This window comes from Sciurus vulgaris, assembly GCF_902686455.1.
Source record: "Sciurus vulgaris genome assembly, chromosome: 11".
In the NCBI taxonomy this organism is placed as follows: domain Eukaryota; kingdom Metazoa; phylum Chordata; class Mammalia; order Rodentia; family Sciuridae; genus Sciurus; species Sciurus vulgaris.
This window is the reverse complement of record NC_136472.1, coordinates 82,972,938-82,991,078: the sequence shown is the minus strand read 5'-3', so window position 1 is coordinate 82,991,078 and position 18,141 is coordinate 82,972,938. Positions and strand designations below refer to the sequence as shown.

The 18,141-nt window shown below is 41.2% G+C and overlaps 1 protein-coding gene across 10 annotated transcripts in view; it reads left to right on the top strand.

Moving 5' to 3' along the window:
* The window catches only part of SYTL2 (synaptotagmin like 2), a 110,017-nt gene that overhangs the window by 45,193 nt on the left and 46,683 nt on the right, over positions 1 to 18,141 (top strand). For all 10 annotated transcript variants that reach the window (XM_079105528.1, XM_079105526.1, XM_079105527.1 and 7 more), the window contains exons 3-4: positions 13,692 to 13,843; positions 15,613 to 15,748. In XM_079105528.1, coding sequence (XP_078961654.1) covers positions 13,692 to 13,843; positions 15,613 to 15,748 — 288 coding nt within the window. The remainder of the gene's footprint in view (positions 1 to 13,691; positions 13,844 to 15,612; positions 15,749 to 18,141) is intronic.

Genomic DNA, 18,141 nt, shown 5'->3' with positions numbered 1-18,141 from the left:
AGGTGGTGTGGTGTGAGGCGGGACACTGAACTGTAATCATGAAACTGGGATCATGCTCTTTCCCTCAAGCCACTTGCTGTGCTCCGGGTGCCTGCACTGTGCACTGCTTGTGTTCTCAGCAGGTGTTGAGCAGTGTCTCCTTGGGGCACAGGAGTGACACTAATCTTCTACAACCTCTTGGTACCATTATTGCTTTATCCGTTCAGAATTTATAAAGCCTTTTCAGGAACATAGTTCTCTTAAGTTTCTCATAGAAACCCCCAGACTTCCAAGGCAGGGACTTTTATACTCATTTAGGAATAAAGTACCAGCTAATCTTTAGCCACCAGAAAAATGCTGCAAGTCTCTTGGCAGTGTTGGTTTTGCAGACTGTCCTTTGGTCTGTTATTTCTGAGGGTGTCCTAGCAGTTTCTGAGGGTGCAGTCCTTATTTTTTTGCTTTTAAATAAATGATAGGAAGAAGGCTTGAGGTGACAACATCTGTTGTGATTCAAGTTCTATCTACCACTTTTCTGGGGGACCTTCTTCTTGGGCACCAAGCAGCTCTTGTGGACTTAGCTATCGGCAGGTCCAAGGTCCTAGGTCTGTGGAGGAGTGGCAGTATGCACCAACAGAGAGCAGGTGGATATGAAGTCACAGCCTGTGGACACTGTAAGAGCCCAGCTCATGACTTGTTCTACCCAAGGAGAATCTTGCTCTGTCCCTTTGTTGATTTAGGACCTAAGAGTCTTGTGGGAATGGTTCTGAAGCTATTCTGTTTCTGGGCCAGAACTGAGTCTCTGAAAATGCTACACCATGGGCTCCTTTGCCACCCCTCAGCCCTTTGTCTTTGTCTCTTCCATCAGAGTTACAATTTGACAACTTTGGAAAGGAGGTAAGCCCAGAGAGGGCAAATGATTTGCCTAGGGTCACACAGCTAGTAAGTGCCAAAGCTATGATTAAAAAAAATTTTTTTTTGGTCTAGTGCTTTTCCCTCTGCCTTATGCTACTCATTGCTATTTTTCTTCCATGAAGAAATGGTAAAAACTAAATCATAATACAGGGCAAGAACTCCCTTTCATGGACCTTGGAGTCAAATCCCATCTCCACCACTAATCAACTATGTAAGGTTCATTTGTCAAGTTATTTAACCTCTCTGAACCTCATCTCAGAAACTGGGAATGACTATAATACCAAATTTAAAAGATGAAAGTCAGGATTAAGTAAAGTAATTCTTAATTTTCTTGGCATGTGATAGGTGATGGATACATTTAAATTCTCTTATTTGCCACTTCACCTGTGCTGTCTGATTTTTTAATAAGAAGTGATTCCCAAACGCTATTATTTAATGCAGTAAAATTTAATTGAGCACCTTTTAAGTGCAAGAAACAACTCTGTACTGTAATGTGAAGGGAATTCCAGGATGACTGAAAACATGATTTCAGCCTCAAGGAATTTACCATCTAGTGGCCTTTATTCATTTATCAGTTGCAAATTTAAAATCTAAATTTTGTTTTTCTAATATGATTTTATAATGCATCCAGTTCTAGTTAGTTTGCATTTTGGAAACACCAATTACATAATTATAGTATTAGCCTGAGCAAACCATCTTTTAAAAGGCAAACCTGTCACTAAAATTCAGACTGTTCTTTCAAATGCTCGCTCTGTTTGGGCTATAGCCATGAGGGCTTCACTCATGGATCACAGCAGTGTTGCCCACAATCTCAGACATCGCAGAACCCTTTTTCAGTAGCACTGTACGTAATGTTTAACATTCAAAAGGAAACCTCTTTGCCATTTTCAGTACATTCAGTGCTTTAAATTGTTCACATCCAAGCTCATGCCGGACACTTTGGAGATGATTTATGTGTTAACTCCCATCCTGATTTCATGGATGAGAAACTGAGTGTCTGTAGGGGAAATGCCTGTTTCCTAAACCCGTCAACCTGTTAGTGGTAGAATACAGACTTGGGCACAGGGGAATATCCTTTGTGATGTCTCTGGAGTCCAGTTGAGATGATACCAGCTCCAGGCCACTGTTGCCACCACAGCTGTCTTTCTTGCTACCTCTGTCCCTGTAACCATAAGTTTTAGGCCCAAGTTTTCCTCATCTGCATCCCTAACTCTTGGGTGGAGACATTGCCCAAACCAGCAGGGAAGCAGACATGAGGATGGATATTTTTCCCTCCCCCACCACTGCCTTCTGTCTCTGTCTCTCTCTCCCTCTTCTGCCTTGTCCCCCTCCATCTAAGAGAACACTGCCATACACACACATGTAATTTTAGTCTTTTATGGTTTGAAAATGACACACTGTAGAGGTGGTGTTTCCTGTGCTTTGCATCACACTGCCAGCAGGAAATTGCTGCACATGCGTGTCTGAGCACCACAGCAGCACCACATCCCCCACCCCCATATAGGCAAACCACATCTACAGTGGGGGTGTTTCTGCAGTAGATACCATCTCAACCACCACCCACCACATCTTATGATTCTCAGCTGCCTCTTTAAGACCTTAAGTTCTTTTTAAATGAAAGAAGTTGTCATTGAAGAATTGACTTCCAGGACCCTGGGCAATATTTTCTGTCAAAGCAAAGAGGAAAGGAAACAGCATTTATGGAGGGACTGCATTGCACACGGAGCTTCGCATACATTTTCTCCTTTCATCCTCAGAACGGTGTAGCTGAATCCATTCAACAAATAAGGAAATAGGGTGAAGAAGATAAGTGCCCTGCAGGATTAGTGCTGATCCAGTTCCAAAACCTGTGCACTTTCCACACACTGCTGCCTCTCAGCTGATTGTGGGGATCCATGATGTTTCAGTCTAAAAGATGCATTCCTTATCATTTTTCACTGTTAGAAATATTTGCAGTTTGCTTTCAGTTATGCTGGTTTCTAGATTTTCCACTAAAGGTTTCTGCCACCTACCTTTTCTACCAAGAAAAAAGTAAAGTGTGATGGCTGTCTTAAAAACCAAAATCATGTTTGCTTCTCTGAGGCAGGACAGGGTAGTGGAAAGAGTGAAAGCTGAGTCAGGTTGGGCCTCTGGTTCCATCTCTGCTGACCTTCAGCAAGTCTCCTAACTTCTCTGGACCTGAATCACTTCATTTAGAAAGTGAGGCCATTTTTTACTATTTAAGGTTTCTTTCAGCTTTTATATTCTAAATAAACATCTAAGACTACTTTTAAGTTATACTCTCACCAGCTTCCCCAGAGTATACTTGGGGATTAAACAACAACAACAGGTCAGTGAATTCATCTTTCTGGTCAGCCTACTGAGTCTTGCTATCTATAGTTAACTAGATAATATCAACCAGGTCCCACACATAATGTTAGGCCTTTGCCTAGTCATGTTGAAGAGCTGGAATCTGGGGTGTGTGCCTCTCATCACAAGGAGAAAAGGGGGTGTGATGGGGGAAGGTGTTGAAGGCAGAGAGGAAGCACCACTGCTGTTCTGGCTTTCCTCTGTAAGTCCTCACACTGTGCACCAAAAAGGGTTGACCTTAATGTTAGGGCTGTAATTTTTATGCATAATTCCAAGAACATGCCTGGTATCTGATAGAGAATGAATGAATGAATAAATGAGTGAACAAATAACCAGACCTGGGTTTAGATCTGGCCTTTATCATACAAAGGAAACAAATTGAGCAGTTTATGTAATTGACTAAATTCTTTGTATATCATGTTGAAATTGCGGGGACTAAGTGCTATGATGCCTGTTAACTGCCAGGCATGTGATTGAGTACAAAGCAGATACTATGTAAGTGTTAGCAGAAGGAACAGGGGAGTGGGTAAAGAACGTCGGGGACATTCAGCAGGGCAGTGTCCTCTCTGAGCTGAGGGCTCTTCTGCTCTCATTCCTTCCCACCAGCCCACATGTATTTGTTGAGATTTTTGCTATGCTCAGCTCTCTACTTAACACTCGTGTGTGTGTATGTGTGTGTGTGTGTGTGTGTGTGTGTGTGCGCGCGCGTGCGCGTGTATGTAGAGGATGGTAAAGAATAAAAAGTGTCAGTCCCAAGAAATTTCCCCTTTGCTCACTTCAACTAGATGGTACAACAATTAGAAAATTCAATGCAAAGTTTGCTTGGTGCAGTTACAGTTCAGGAAAAATGAGAGATCAATGTGGACTAGAGGAAAAAATTTTCATGGCATCACAGTGGAAATTTTCCATGCCCATATCTTTATAAAAATTGGTCTTTGGTGTCACACACATGGGGTCATCTACAAAATATTACAAATGACTAAGAAAAAGAAAAAAAGTGATTATTAAACCTAGTGGCTGAAACAGATGTGCAAATGATTGTATTAGGAAGTACACAAGTGACACTTATTAAATTCAAAAGAATTCTTTTGCCACTTTATAACAAAGGAGCCAGAAACCCTTTATTACCACATGGCTACCAGTCTTTTCAGGAACAATGTATTTTACTGGTTTGATTTTTACAGCCTGTGCTTGTTGTGCATTGGCCAGGGCTTGCCAGCAGTCATTTAGGTGAGAGCAGATCAAGAGTTTCACAAAGATCCCTACAAAGTACCTTTCAGTCAAACAAAAATAAATGATGAAAAAATAAATAAATAAATAAATAAATGACGAGATCTGGGGGCTGTTGTGCTACAAGAGTTTGTGTGCTCCTTCAGCAAGAATGCTGGTGGGTGCCATATTTTGTGGTGTTTTTTCCTGTTCTGAGAATGTCCTGTCTCACCAGAAGACCCTACATTGCAGTGGGGCATGACTCACGGAACCACAGCAGTGACGTGTTCTTCATTATCTCTTGCCTGACTGAGGCAGGGTGGCTGCTGGGTGCTTATTTGCTCACTGATTTATTCACTCAACAAATAGCTATTGGGTACCAGCTCTCTGCCAGGCTCTGTGGTGTGCTAGGTTACAAAGGCGATTAAGATGTGATCCTTGTCCTCAAGGAGTTTGCAGTGTCCACAGATCAGTGGGTGAAACAGATGTGCAAATAGATCACTGGGACACAGTGTGATGAGTGCTAAAGGGGTGGGGCCAAGGGAGCATGGGACAGGGCAAAGGGTGCCCCAGTGCCTGAATGGATCTGAAGGATGAGGAACAGCAGGCTGGACAGAGAAGCAGGGGAGAGACATCCCGAGAGCCCTCAGAGTCCTTGGCCTCTTTCCACTCTTAAGCACTTACAGACAAATACTGTGATGAGTTATTCCAGAATTCCTGCCTGTTAGGTCCTATGGTCCCCTAACTTTACAAGTAAGAAGACTGAAGTTGGGGCTGGGGAGATAGCTCAGTTGGTAGAGTGCTTGCTTTGCAAGCACAAGGCCCTGGGTTTGATACCCGCTACAAAAAAAAAAAAAAAAGACTGAAGTTGAGAAAGACTCAGTAGCCTCCCCATGTTCCATATAGGAAGAGTCAGAACTGGAATTCAGACCTAGTTTTGGTAACCTCCAAAGCCCACATTCTTTCTGCCATATCTTCTGCATGTCTATAGCATCTACAGAGATCTCAAAAGAACAGCTTGGAGGACAATAAGCAGTTGAGTGTGCTGGCAAGTGTTGTATGGGAGTAAGTGCTGGAAAATGAATCTGAAAAGGTAACTGAAGCCAGGTGGTCTGAGGCCTCATAGGACATTCCTTTACTATGCAAGCACAGAATAAATATCCACTCTTTTCTAGACACTTAGCAAAAATGTATTGATTGAATACAGGCCCCATCCTCAGAAGCTCACTCTGGTCAGGGAGAGGTGGGAGGACTTCTCTGGAATTGAACTTAGGCTTGGTCCTGTTGGGAGGAGAAAGAAAAAGCTTGAACCAGCAGCCTGACAGGGGTCTTCTGCTCTGTTCAAAGCCTGAGGCGGGGAGAAACCATCAGAATCTGTAATAAGAACCATAATGTCTCTGAAGTAGTGGTGTGTTGTCACTGTTATGATTTAGAGATACACTGTTATGACATTGTGTGATTGAACATGTTTGGAGTAGGGTCACCTCTTCCTAGGTGATTGAGAGAGGAGAGGAAATTCCAGCAGAGAGTGGGTAAATAGACATCTCCACGCATTCTTAGGGAGAGAGGAGACTCCTTGCTAGACCTGGAGTAACTGCCCCTCCCCATCCCCCATCTCCCCCACTTTCAGCTTGCCTGTGTGTAGCACTCATGACAAGCCCTGCTACTACCTTGGTCCATTTACATTCTCTGGCTAAAACAGATTTGATTTGCTACTTCAGGAAGGATACATATGAGCTTGAACAACAATCATAAAACCATCTTGGACTTGTGTAGCGTGTCATCTTCCAAGAGTTCTGTTGCCTTAAAGCTTTTATTCCACTATATTCTAAGTACATCTCTGTGGGTGAGAAAAGAGATTTGAAATTCTTGTTTTATTGAGATAGACTAAGATTTGCAATTATGGTTTTATTGAAGTGGAAGCAAAGGTTAAAAGACTGGTCAACTAGAATAATGTTTTCTAGCCAGTGTAATTTAGAGAAGTTTTAGGATGGTACCATTTGTTTTTTTTTGTTTTTGTTTTTGTTTTTGTTTTTTTTAACCATTTTTTCTTTCCTTTTTTTTATTGTAAACAAATGGGATACATGTTGTTTCTCTGTACATGGCGTAAAGGCACACCATTTGTGTAATCATAAATTTACATACAGTAATGTTGTTTGATTCATTCTGTTATTTTTTCCCTTCCCCCCACCCCCCCACCCCTCTTTACCCTCTATACAGTGCTTCCTTCCTCCATACTTGCCCCCCTCCCTAACCCTAACTCTAACCCTAACACTAACCCTTCCCTCCCCCCCTTTATGTGTCATCCTCCACTTATTAGCGATAATTCGCCATTCTAATTGGGGTGAGATGGAATCTTAGGGTGGTTTTGATTTGCATTTCTCTTATTACTAGAGATGTTGAACATTTTTCCATATGTTTATTGATTGCTTGTAGATCTTCTTCTGTGAAGTGTCTGTTCATTTCCTTAGCCCATTTGTCGATTGGATTATTTGTATTGTTGGTGTAGAGTTTTTTGAGTTCTTTATAGATTCTGGAGATTAGTGCTCTATCTGAAGTATGATTGGCAAAGATATTCTCCCACTCTGTAGGCTCTTTCTTCACGTTACTGATAGTTTCCTTTGCTGAGAGAAAGCTCTTTAGTTTGAATCTATCTCAGTTATTGATTCTTGCTTTTATTTCTTGTGCTATGGGAGTCCTGTTGAGGAAGTCTGGTCCTAGCCCGACATGTTGAAGATCGGGACCTACTTTTTCTTCTATACTCTGCAGAGTCTCTGGTCTGATTCCAAGGTCCTTAATCCATTTTGAGTTGAGTTTTGTGCAGGGTGAGAGATATGGGTTTAGTTTCATTCTGTTGCATATCGATTTCCAATTCTCCCAGCACCATTTGTTGAAGAGGCTATCTTTTCTCCATTGCATATTTTTGGCGCCTTTGTCTAGTATTAGAAAGTTGTATTTATTTGGGTTTGTGTCCGTGTCCTCTATTCTGTACCATTGATCTACCTGTCTATTTTGGTACCAGTACCATGCCGTCTTTGTTACTATTGCTTTGTAATAAAGTTGAAGTTCGGGTATTGCAATACCCCCTGCTTCATTTTTCCTGCGAAGGATTGCTTTAACTATTCTGGGTTTCTTATTCTTCCAGATGAATTTCATGATTGCTTGCTCTATTTCTGTAAGGTACGTCATTGGGATTTTAATTGGGATTGCATTGAATCTGTATAGCACTTTAGGTAGTATGGCCATTTTGACAATATTAATTCTTCCTATCCAAGAACATGGGAGATCTTTCCATCTTCTAAGGTTTTCTTTAATATCTTTCTTTAGTGTTCTGTAGTTCTCATTGTAGAGGTCTTTCACCTCTTTTGTGAGATTGATTCCCAAGTATTTTATTTTTTTCGATGCTATGGTGAATGGGGTAGTTTTCATAATTTCTCTTTCTGAGGATTCCTCACTTATGTATAAAAATGCATTGGATTTATGAGCATTGATCTTGTAACCTGCCACTTTACTGAATTCACTTATGAGTTCTAACAGTTTTCTGGTGGAATTTCCTGGTTCCTCTAAGTATATAATCATATCATCTGCAAATAGGGATAGTTTGAGTTCTTCTTTTCCTATTCGTATTCCTTTAATTTCCTTGGTCTGTCTAATTGCTCTGGCTAGAGTCTCAAGAACGATATTGAATAGGAGTGGTGAAAGAGGGCATCCCTGTCTTGTTCCAGTTTTTAGGGGGAATGCTTTCAGTTTTTCACCGTTTAGAATGATATTAGCCATGGGCTTAGCATAGATGGCCTTTACAATGTTAAGGAATGTTCCCACTATCCCTATTTTTTCTAGTGTTTTGAGCATGAAGGGGTGTTGTATTTTATCAAATGCTTTTTCTGCATCTATTGAAATAATCATGTGATTCTTGACTTTAAGTCTATTGATATGGTGAATTACATTTATTGATTTCCGGATGTTGAACCAACCTTGCATCCCTGGGATAAAACCCACTTGATCGTGGTGCACTGTCTTTTTAATATATTTTTGTATGCGATTTGCTAAAATTTTATTGAGAATTTTTGCTTCAATGTTCATGAATGATATCGGTCTGAAATTTTCTTTCCTCGATTTGTCTCTGTCTGGCTTGGGTATCAGGGTAATATTGGTTTCATAGAATGAGTTTGGGAGGGTACCCTCCTCTTCTATTTCATGGAATACTTTGAGAAGTATTGGAATGAGCTCTTCTTTAAAGACTTTGTAGAACTCGGCTGAGAACCCATCTGGTCCTGGACTTTTCTTTGTTGGTAGGCTTTTGATGACCTCTTCTACTTCATTACTTGAAATTGTTCTATTTAAATTGTGTATGTCCTCCTCGTTCAATTTAGGCAATTCATATGTCTCTAGAAACCTGTTGATGTCTTCGAAATTTTCTATTTGGTTAGAATATAGATTTTCAAAATAGCTTCTAATTATGTTTTGTATTTCAATCGTGTCTGTTGTGATATTTCCTTGTTCATTCCGAATTTTGGTGATTTGGGTTTTCTTTCATCTTCTCTTTGTTAGTGTGGCTAAGGGTTTATCAATTTTGTTTATTTTTTCAAAGAACCAACTATTTATTTTGTCAATTTTTTGTATAGTTTCTTTTGTTTCAATTTCGTTGATTTCAGCTCTGAGTTTAACTATTTCCTGTCTTCTACTACTTTTGGTGTTGGTCTGTTCTTCTTTTTCTAGGGCTTTGAGCTGTAGTGTTAGGTCGTTTATTTGTTGATTTTTACTTCTTTTATTGAATGCGCTCCATGAAATAAATTTTCCTCTAAGTACTGCTTTCATAGTGTCCCAAAGATTTTGATATGATGTTTCTTTGTTCTCATTTACCTCTAAGAATTTTTTAATTTCCTTCCTAATATCTTCTGTTATCCATTCATCATGTAATAGCATATTGTTTAATCTCCAGGTGTTGGAGTAGCTTCTGTTTTTTACTCTTTCATTTATTTCTAACTTCAATCCATTATGATCTGATAGAATACAAGGTAGTGTCTCTATCTTCTTGTATTTGCTTACATTAGCTTTGTGGCATAATATATGGTCTATTTTAGAGAAGGATCCATGTGCTACTGAGAAGAAAGTGTATTCGCTCTTGGTTGGATGGTATATTCTATAAATGTCCGTTAAGTCTAAATTATTGATTGTGTTATTGAGATCTGTGGTTTCTTTGTTCAATTTTTGTTTGGAAGATCTGTCCAGTGGTGAGAGAGGCGTGTTAAAATCACATAGTATTATTGTGTTATGGTCTATTTGGTTTCTGAAATTGAGAAGGATTTGTTTGACATACATGGATGAGCCACTGTTTGGGGCATAGATATTTATGATTGTTATGTCTTGCTGATTTATGGTTCCCTTAAGCAGTATGTAATGTCCTTCTTTATCCCTTCTGACTAGTTTTGACTTGAAGTCCACATTATCTGAAATGAGGATGGATACCCCAGCTTTTTTGCTGAGTCCATGTGCATGGTATGTTTTCCCCCATCCTTTCACCTTTAGTCTATGGGTATCTCTTTCTACGAGGTGAGTCTCTTGCAGGCAACATATTGTTGGATCTTTCTTTTTAATCCAATCTGCCAGTCTATGTCTTTTGATTGATGAGTTCAGGCCATTAATATTCAGGGTTATTATTGAGATATGATTAGTATTCCTGGTCATTTGGTTCATTTTATTTATTTATTTATTTATTTATTTTGAGACGACTTGGTTCTTCCTTTATTTGACAATTCCTTTAGGATAGTTCCTCCCATTGCTGATTTGTTTCTTTGTTTTTCATCTCTTCCTCGTGGAATATTTTGCTGAGAATGTTCTGTAATGCTGGCTTTCTTTTTGTAAATTCTTTTAGCTTTTGTTTATCATGGAAGGATTTTATTTCATCGTCAAATTTGAAGGTAAGTTTTGCTGGGTATAAGATTCTTGGTTGGCATCCATTTTCTTTCAGGGCTTGAAAAATGTTGTTCCAGGCCCTTCTAGATTTTAGGGTCTGGATTGAAAAATCTGCTGATATCCGTATTGGTTTCCCCCTGAATGTAATTTGATTCCTCTCTCTTGCGGCCTTTAAAATTCTGTCTTTATTTTGTATGTTGGGCATTTTCATTATAATGTGCCTTGGTGTGGGTCTGTTGTAATTTTGTATATTTGGAGTCCTATAAGCCTCTTGTACTTGATCTTCCATTTCATTCTTCAGATTTGGGAAATTTTCTGATAGTATTTCATTGAATAGATTGTTCATTCCTTTGGTCTGTTTCTCTAAGCCTTCCTCAATTCCAATAATTCTTAAATTTGGCCTCTTCATGATATCCCATAGTTCTTGGAGATTCTGTTCATGATTTCTTACCATCTTCTCTGTTTGTTCAACTTTGTTTTCAAGGTTAAATACTTTATCTTCAATGTCTGATGTTCTGTCTTCTAGGTGTTCTATTCTATTGGTTATGCTTTCTATGGAGTTCTTAATTTGGTTTATTGTTTCCTTCATTTCAAGGATTTCTGTTTGGTTTTTTTTCAATATCTCTAACTCTTTATTGAAATGATCTTTTGCTTCCTGTATTTGCTCTTTTAACTGTCGATTGGTGCGATCATTCAGTGCCTGCATTTGCTCTTGCATCTCGTCATTTGCTTCCCTGAGCATTTTAATTATGTACATTCTGAACTCCCTTTCTGTCATTTCTTCTGCCATGCTGTCGTTGGGTTTCATTGATGTAACATCTAGATTTGTTTGCAGCATTTTCTTTCCTTGTTTTCTCATATTGTTCAGGTATCAGTTGACCGCTGTGATATTGCAGATTTCCTCTATTGTCTTATAATATCCCTGAAGATTTCTATTATATCCCCTCTTAGTCTTCAGTAGCCTGAAGTCTTGGAGGAAGTTGATAATGCAGTGCTCCACAAGGGAGCTGACTCCCTAGGGGTGGTGGCCTTCCGGTGGGGTATATTCCCTGCTAGTGGGCAGAGGTACCTTCACTTGCTGATGAATGGTCATCCAAAAGGGAAGTAGGATGTGGGCTGATGCAAGACCAGTTTGGGCCTGTGTCTCTGATTTTACAGTCCTTTTGGGAGAACCTCACCCGACAGGGAGGAGTCACCCGATGGGGAGATCTCGCTGGTCGGTTTTCCTCCCAGAGGTTCCATTCAATTCACAACTACCGCCTGGGCTGGGCAGCCTTCTTCTGCAATGTTCCCAGGGACCCGGACCTACCTCCTGGGCCTGGAAGCCTCACCCTTCACAAACGAATCTCCTTAGGCTGCCTCTCCTCAGAGAAGCTGCCTGCAGTGGAGCCTTCGTTCCGCCCCTCAGTTTGTCTGTGGGGCTCTTCCACCAAGAAGCCGTTTAGGACCCTGCTCTGCACTTTTCGCCTGGCTATGCGGCCCCTCCTCTGAGCAGCCACCTGGAGCCCCTTACAATCGCTCCGGGTCCCAGTGACCCGCCACACGCCTTTTCCTCCGGCAGCCACCTGTTGTTCCGTGCGGTCGCTCTAAGTCCAAGTGACCCACCACGCACCTCTTTCTCTACCAGGCAGTCACCCAGAGATCTGGTGCGTCACAAGTCCCAAGAACTCACTGTGCACCTTCTTGTCCCGACTGCCACCCGTAGCCCTGGTGCAGTCACTTCGAGCCCAAGCACCCCGCCGCACTCCTCCTCCTTCTCCAGACAACCCCCCTGTGTTCAGGAGCGGATGCTCTGGGACCAAACCACTCACCACGCCGTTTCACCGGATAGCCGCCCAGAGCCCTGGCGCAGCTGCTCCAATTCCAAGCGACGTGCCGAGCCCGTATTTCTCCTTCTCCTCTGGGCAGCCCCCTGTGTCAGGGGTGGTCGCTTTCAGTCCAAACAGCTCACCGAGCACCTTCTCCTTTGGGCAGCCTCCCAGAGCCCGGGTGGGTTGCGCCGAGTCCAAGCGCTGTGGTGAACAGCCACCTCTCCAGTGCTCACAGTTGTCTGCGATCACTGCTCCGGCGGGGGGAGGGGCGTCTCGCCGGCAGCTCTACTTCAGAAAGTTCCCTGCTTTCGGGGCTACCGCCCCTTCCGGGACACCTGCCCAATGGGGGACACTCACCTGGCTGCTTTGAATTGGTCCCAAGTCTCTCTATATCTCCTCTTCTTGAGTCCTGAGTCCTGGAGCAACACAAAACGCAGCCACCCTCTAGTCCGCCATCTTGAATCCCCCCACCATTTGTTTTTTAGGTTTTAGTTTTTCCATGAACGTGAATGATTGTGGAATCCTTAAAAGCAGTATCTGCACAAATGGTATTTGCTTGCCCATCCTTGTTGTCATATTTGGTCTTCCTGATTCTAGCCCACTACTTTTGTTTATTTTCCTAACATTAAGCACCAGGGATATCATACCCCTTTCTTACACAGATTTCCAGAAAAGTCTGATAAACTCATTTCATCAAAATGATAGGATTGATGGACTGGTAACTACCCCACTAGTTATTCTCTCTCTTTTTTTTTTTTTTTTTCCTTCAGTACTAGGGATTAAACTCAGGGGCCTTCTACCACTGGTGTACACCCCCAGCCCTTTTTATATTTTATTTTATTTCATTCCATTCCATTCCATTCCATTTTTAGTACCCAGGATTGAACTCAGGGGCACTCAATCACTGAGCCACATCCCTAGCCCTTTTTTTGTATTTTATTAAGAGACAGGGTCCCCTGAGTTACTTGGGGCCTCACTAAGTTGCTGAGGCTGGATTTGAACTCAAGATCCTACTGCCTCAGTGTCCTGAGTACTCGGATTACAGGCATGCGCCACTGCACCTGGCTTCACCACCAGTTATTCTCTAGTGTTTCTTAGGTGCCAGGAATGCACAGAGGGCTGTTAACATGTAATAATCCTCAGAGCAACCCCTTTTACAGATAAGGAAATCAATACATAGGGAAGCTTATTGTATCATCCCTCCCTGGGGTATTTGCATTTGAACAGTAGACACAGAACTACAACCAAGACGTAAATCTGCTCTTGGGAAATGGCAGGCATCATCTGAGGATCATGATTAAGACTTTAGATTTAAAAAATATTGGCCTTGGCATTTCTGACTTTCCAGTCAAAGAGGAATATTCGCAGTTAGTCATCTGGGAGATTTGTGGCATCTGAAATGTTGTGAGCTTCATTTTGCTCACTGTATGTTTACAATTTTTTTATACAATGTCACAGTGAACTCATTTATTTACTGTGGTTTCTTAGTGCAGTAAAGTTCTTTACCTTTTGTAGACATTTGCCTGAAAAAATTAAGGATGATCAGCAGCTGAAGAATATGAGTGGCCAATGGTTTTATGAAGCCAAGGCAAAAAGGCACAGAGATAAAATCCATGGTGCAGATATCATCAGAGCATCCATGAGAAAGAAGAGGCTCCAAGTGGCAGGTGAGTTGATTTGGCCGACGTGATTACAGCTAGCATTTTTGGGGGAAGCAGGGAAGGGATGGTGGCAGAATTGTTGCTGAAATCCGCCTTGGGAAAACATTTGGAGGGATGCTTTCCATAATGTGTCAAGCTCAACATCCTCTTCCCTGGATTCAAACGTACTAGGGCAGGGCCAAGTGACTCAGTGTAGGAACACAGGAAGCGCTTTGGGCACCATGTTGACTTGTAGTAGCATAGATACTTGGGGTTTATAAGAGATCTGCCACCTCTTCTTTGACTTTTAAATATGTAAATTCAGAGCCTTCGGAGTAAGGAAAAGGGTTTAGACAGAAATAAATTAGCGTCCTTATTCAGCGATCTTGATATCTAGTACTTCTTTGCTCAACAAAGTACACTATTTATTTAAGGGTCTAGAAAGGTAATATTTTGAGGGCTTATTAGTTAAACAATAACTGGGTACCTTCTCTCTAACTCTGGGTTAGTCAGCATAAACCCTTGTCCAGGTATAGCCTGTATGCAAAAGAGAAAATAGCTGTTATCTCTGAGTGTCTAATATATGATAGACACTTACTCTCTATTATCTCTAATTGTAGCAGTAGTTTTGTAAGGCATTATTTTCCCCATTCTATAGATGGGGCATGTAAAGCTCAGAGAAGTTAAATCTCTTACCCAAGATCATATTGTTGCCAAAAGGCAGAGTTGGGATTTCAGATCTTTGGGACTCAGGGACACACTCCTTGCAGATAAGGGTTGATTACATAGTATGCACAATGCATTGTAAAGCCCTCTTGCTTTTCAAAACTACCCAGACCTTAAGAAATCTTCACAGGTACTGGTTAATACTGTGGGCTCCATTTTTCAGTTGAAGAAACTAGACTCAGGTGTGATGGGACCTTGATGGGATACCATCCTGGAACGTATTTGGAAACTGAAAGCCCCAATATACTTCATCTTCTTAACCCTGATGAAAGTATTCTTGGTACTCACTGGCTATGTGGCCTTAGGCAATTTCTTGAAGTCTTCAATCCTTAATTTCCAAATTTATAAACTTGGAAAATAACTCTCACCTCATAGGATAATGTATGTGAAGGACTTGGCACAGTGCCTGAGAGGTCATCAGTCAGTTGGTGTTTGTGATCAGAGAGGTTCAGGTGAACAGTCCTGGATGTTCAGAGGCAAAAGAGGTCATTTCCTGAAGAGGGAGCACAGAGGTTTTATGGGGACTCTGACATCTGAGCTGAGCATTGAGTACTATGTAGAATTTGGATGAGTAGAGACTGGGCAGGAGGAGGTAGAGTCGGCAGTGGAGAAGGGCATTCTCTTCAGAATCATTTGTTCCCCTTTATATCCCACAGCCAAGCATCATGTTGGGCATATTGTAGATGTTCAGTAAAGCACAGTAAGGATAGTGTTTCAATCCCAATAAGTACCCCCTGCCTGGCTACGCACATTAAATCTGGACTCTAATTAAGATCAGATTAACCTAGAGGCAGTTAGAATTTTGCTTTAACAGTCCCTGGAGTTACTTGCACATTTAAAGGTACACCCATGTTCCTAGGAGACTCTGCTTAGCGCAGAGGAGCAAATGTCATGGGAACCTACTGACTTCTTTCAAAGATGTATTTCTGATCCTGAGACTCAGGAATTGGCTTGGTACTCAGAGGGCTTGAGATTCAGATTTAAGTCCCTAGCTATAGGAGCCTATAAGAGAATTGTAGATTGTGGAAGTGAGAGATAAACCTTCCTGCCTTTATTGTTTCCTATTTCAGTGGAGCAGAGTAAGGACAGAGCAATTGAGGCAAAGGAAAGCTGGGTGAATAATGTCAACAAAGATGCTCTCCTTCTCCCAGAACTGGCTGGTGCTGTAGAAGAGTCAGAAGAAGATTCAGCACCAATAAGCCCAAGGTAAGGCAGAGCTTGTTAGGAGAGCTACTGCTTGGGGGTTTCATGGCTTGGTGTGCTGTATGATCAGTATGTGGGCTATGAACATAAATGCTGGACTGGTATCTTGGGCATGTGGAAGTAGGTAGTTTTTGAGAGAATTCTGGATCCCCAAGGGAACAAAGCCTGAACTGCTGAATCTTAAAATTAAAAATGTTAAATAGTGATTTATTTCAGCACCAACAATAGCTGTTTTTCATTTGTACTAAAATTTCTCTTTAGCATTGGACAAAGAAGTACTCCAAAATGAATGTAGGGGAATAAATCATTTCAGGAGAGAGATAAATTATGAAGAGATTTTAATATTGTGGTACAATGGGAACAAGTTCAAGCACAGAAATGAGACAGACATGAATTCAGACCTTAAGCCTGTCGTTTATAAACTATACATCCATGGGCATGTCATGGTCAATAACCTTTCCAAGTCTACTTTCTTAACTATAGATAGGAATAATTTATACCTAAAAGACAATGGTGATAACTAGTGCTAATGTGTGTAGAATACCTCCACATGTCAGGTAATTATACTGATATAATTTCCTGGACTTTTATTTCCACAGCTGTAAAATGGAAATAATAATAGCATGCTAATATGATTATTGGCAAGTTAATTAGCTAGTGAATGTAGAATCTTAATGTAGTCTGTACACATAATGGATGCTCAATAAATGGAAAGATGGGCTCTCAAATATAAACAGTTATTTCAGGATACACAAGAAAGGGTGTGAGGAGCCTCCTTGGTGTCTCTCCATTTACCAACAACTTACAACCCTTCTAATAGATGAAGGCCTTACTTTAATAAATAAAGATGAAACCTAAAGTATTAGAAACCCTGAGAGAAATAACACAGTCATTTAAATTCAACAACAAGGAGCTGAGTATGGCTCTTAAGAGCTAGGTAAGACAGGAGCTGAGGAGCACCAAAGCATCAACTAATGAGGGGAAAAGGATCAAGTACCACCGAAGAGGAAAGGAGAAGATATGGGGACATCACAGACTGACTTAGATTATTGCACAGTTTTATCTGGGCCAACCTTCCCATCCTCCTTCCGAGAACTCTTCCATATCAAAGGGCTTGAGGGACAGAGGTGTCAACTCAGTTTTCTCCTGACTCCATGGGGCTGGTGAGCTTTCCCTCAGTCTTCCTTGCTTTGAGAATAATAACTTCCATTATTTGCATTTGCATTATTTTCTGCATTCTTTGTGTGATTGCTTACAAATATTTGGGGTATTATTTATAAATCAGAACAGAGTTACCTGACTGACCAGGATGTTGTGAGAGTAAATGAAGTATGAGAAGATTTAAAATGAAGTACTTAACATTTCTCAGGAAGAATGAAAACTGACAATTTCCAGGTGGCATTATAATGATGCTATTATTACATGGATAAAGCATAGTCAGGAAGCAAGTGTAAAAGTGTTAGATGTATCCAGCATGATTTACTCATTAAAGACCAACCCTACAAGATGTGGCATGGGTGGTAATCACTTAGAATTGTAGAAAGAGCTACGTTTTACTTCCTCCTTTCCAGATCAGAAACGACTACTTTACTCGGTATCAAGTTCCTGCAGTGTTTCTAACTTATACTTTAAACTTTGTGAACTGGGTGTGGTAAGTGTGTTTGGGGCCTATACTTTCAGACTAAGTGAATTTCAATGGAATGATTCAATACCTGTTAATATTTTCTTAGTCAGGAGTCAGGAGTTGGGAAGTGTGAGGCCACAGTGGATGGATATAGCCATCTCTGAAGGAGTTTTTCGAATTGGCTTGGTGCCAGGACGCTTCTTTCTGTTGTGGGCACAATTCTGTGGGGTCCTCCCTACAAAGAGTTAAAACATGGGTACCCCAGCCTGTAGTCAAGCCTCAGCAGCTCCCACATTCTTTCTAAACTCAGCTTTGTTTGCACCCGAAGCACAAGGAAACAGAGGTTTATGAGCAGAGAATGAGGTTCCCTTTAGAGTGGCAAAGGGAAATTCAAGTCCTGGTCACTGACTTTCAGTAAGGCAGTATTGGCTGGATCAGCACGTCATAAACTAGCGAAGGACCTGTTTTAAAATTCTTGTTTCTAATCATCACAGATTGTCACATTTTGTAAATTTTAAAACTGAAATGCAGAAAGCTATGAACCTCTGATCATGTACTGGGATATTTCAGCAAATAGCTGTGAATGGTTCCCAACACACACTCTTCATTTCTGTACTTTCTCATTGTGAATCAGTGATAAGCAGTTCATGGATTGGCACTGGTCCATGAACCAAATGTTTATAGTACATTGTGTCACCCTCCCCAAATAATTGCTGAATGTGTGCACAGTGAGCCACAGGAATTGGCTGAGTCAAGGTGGGAGTACATAATA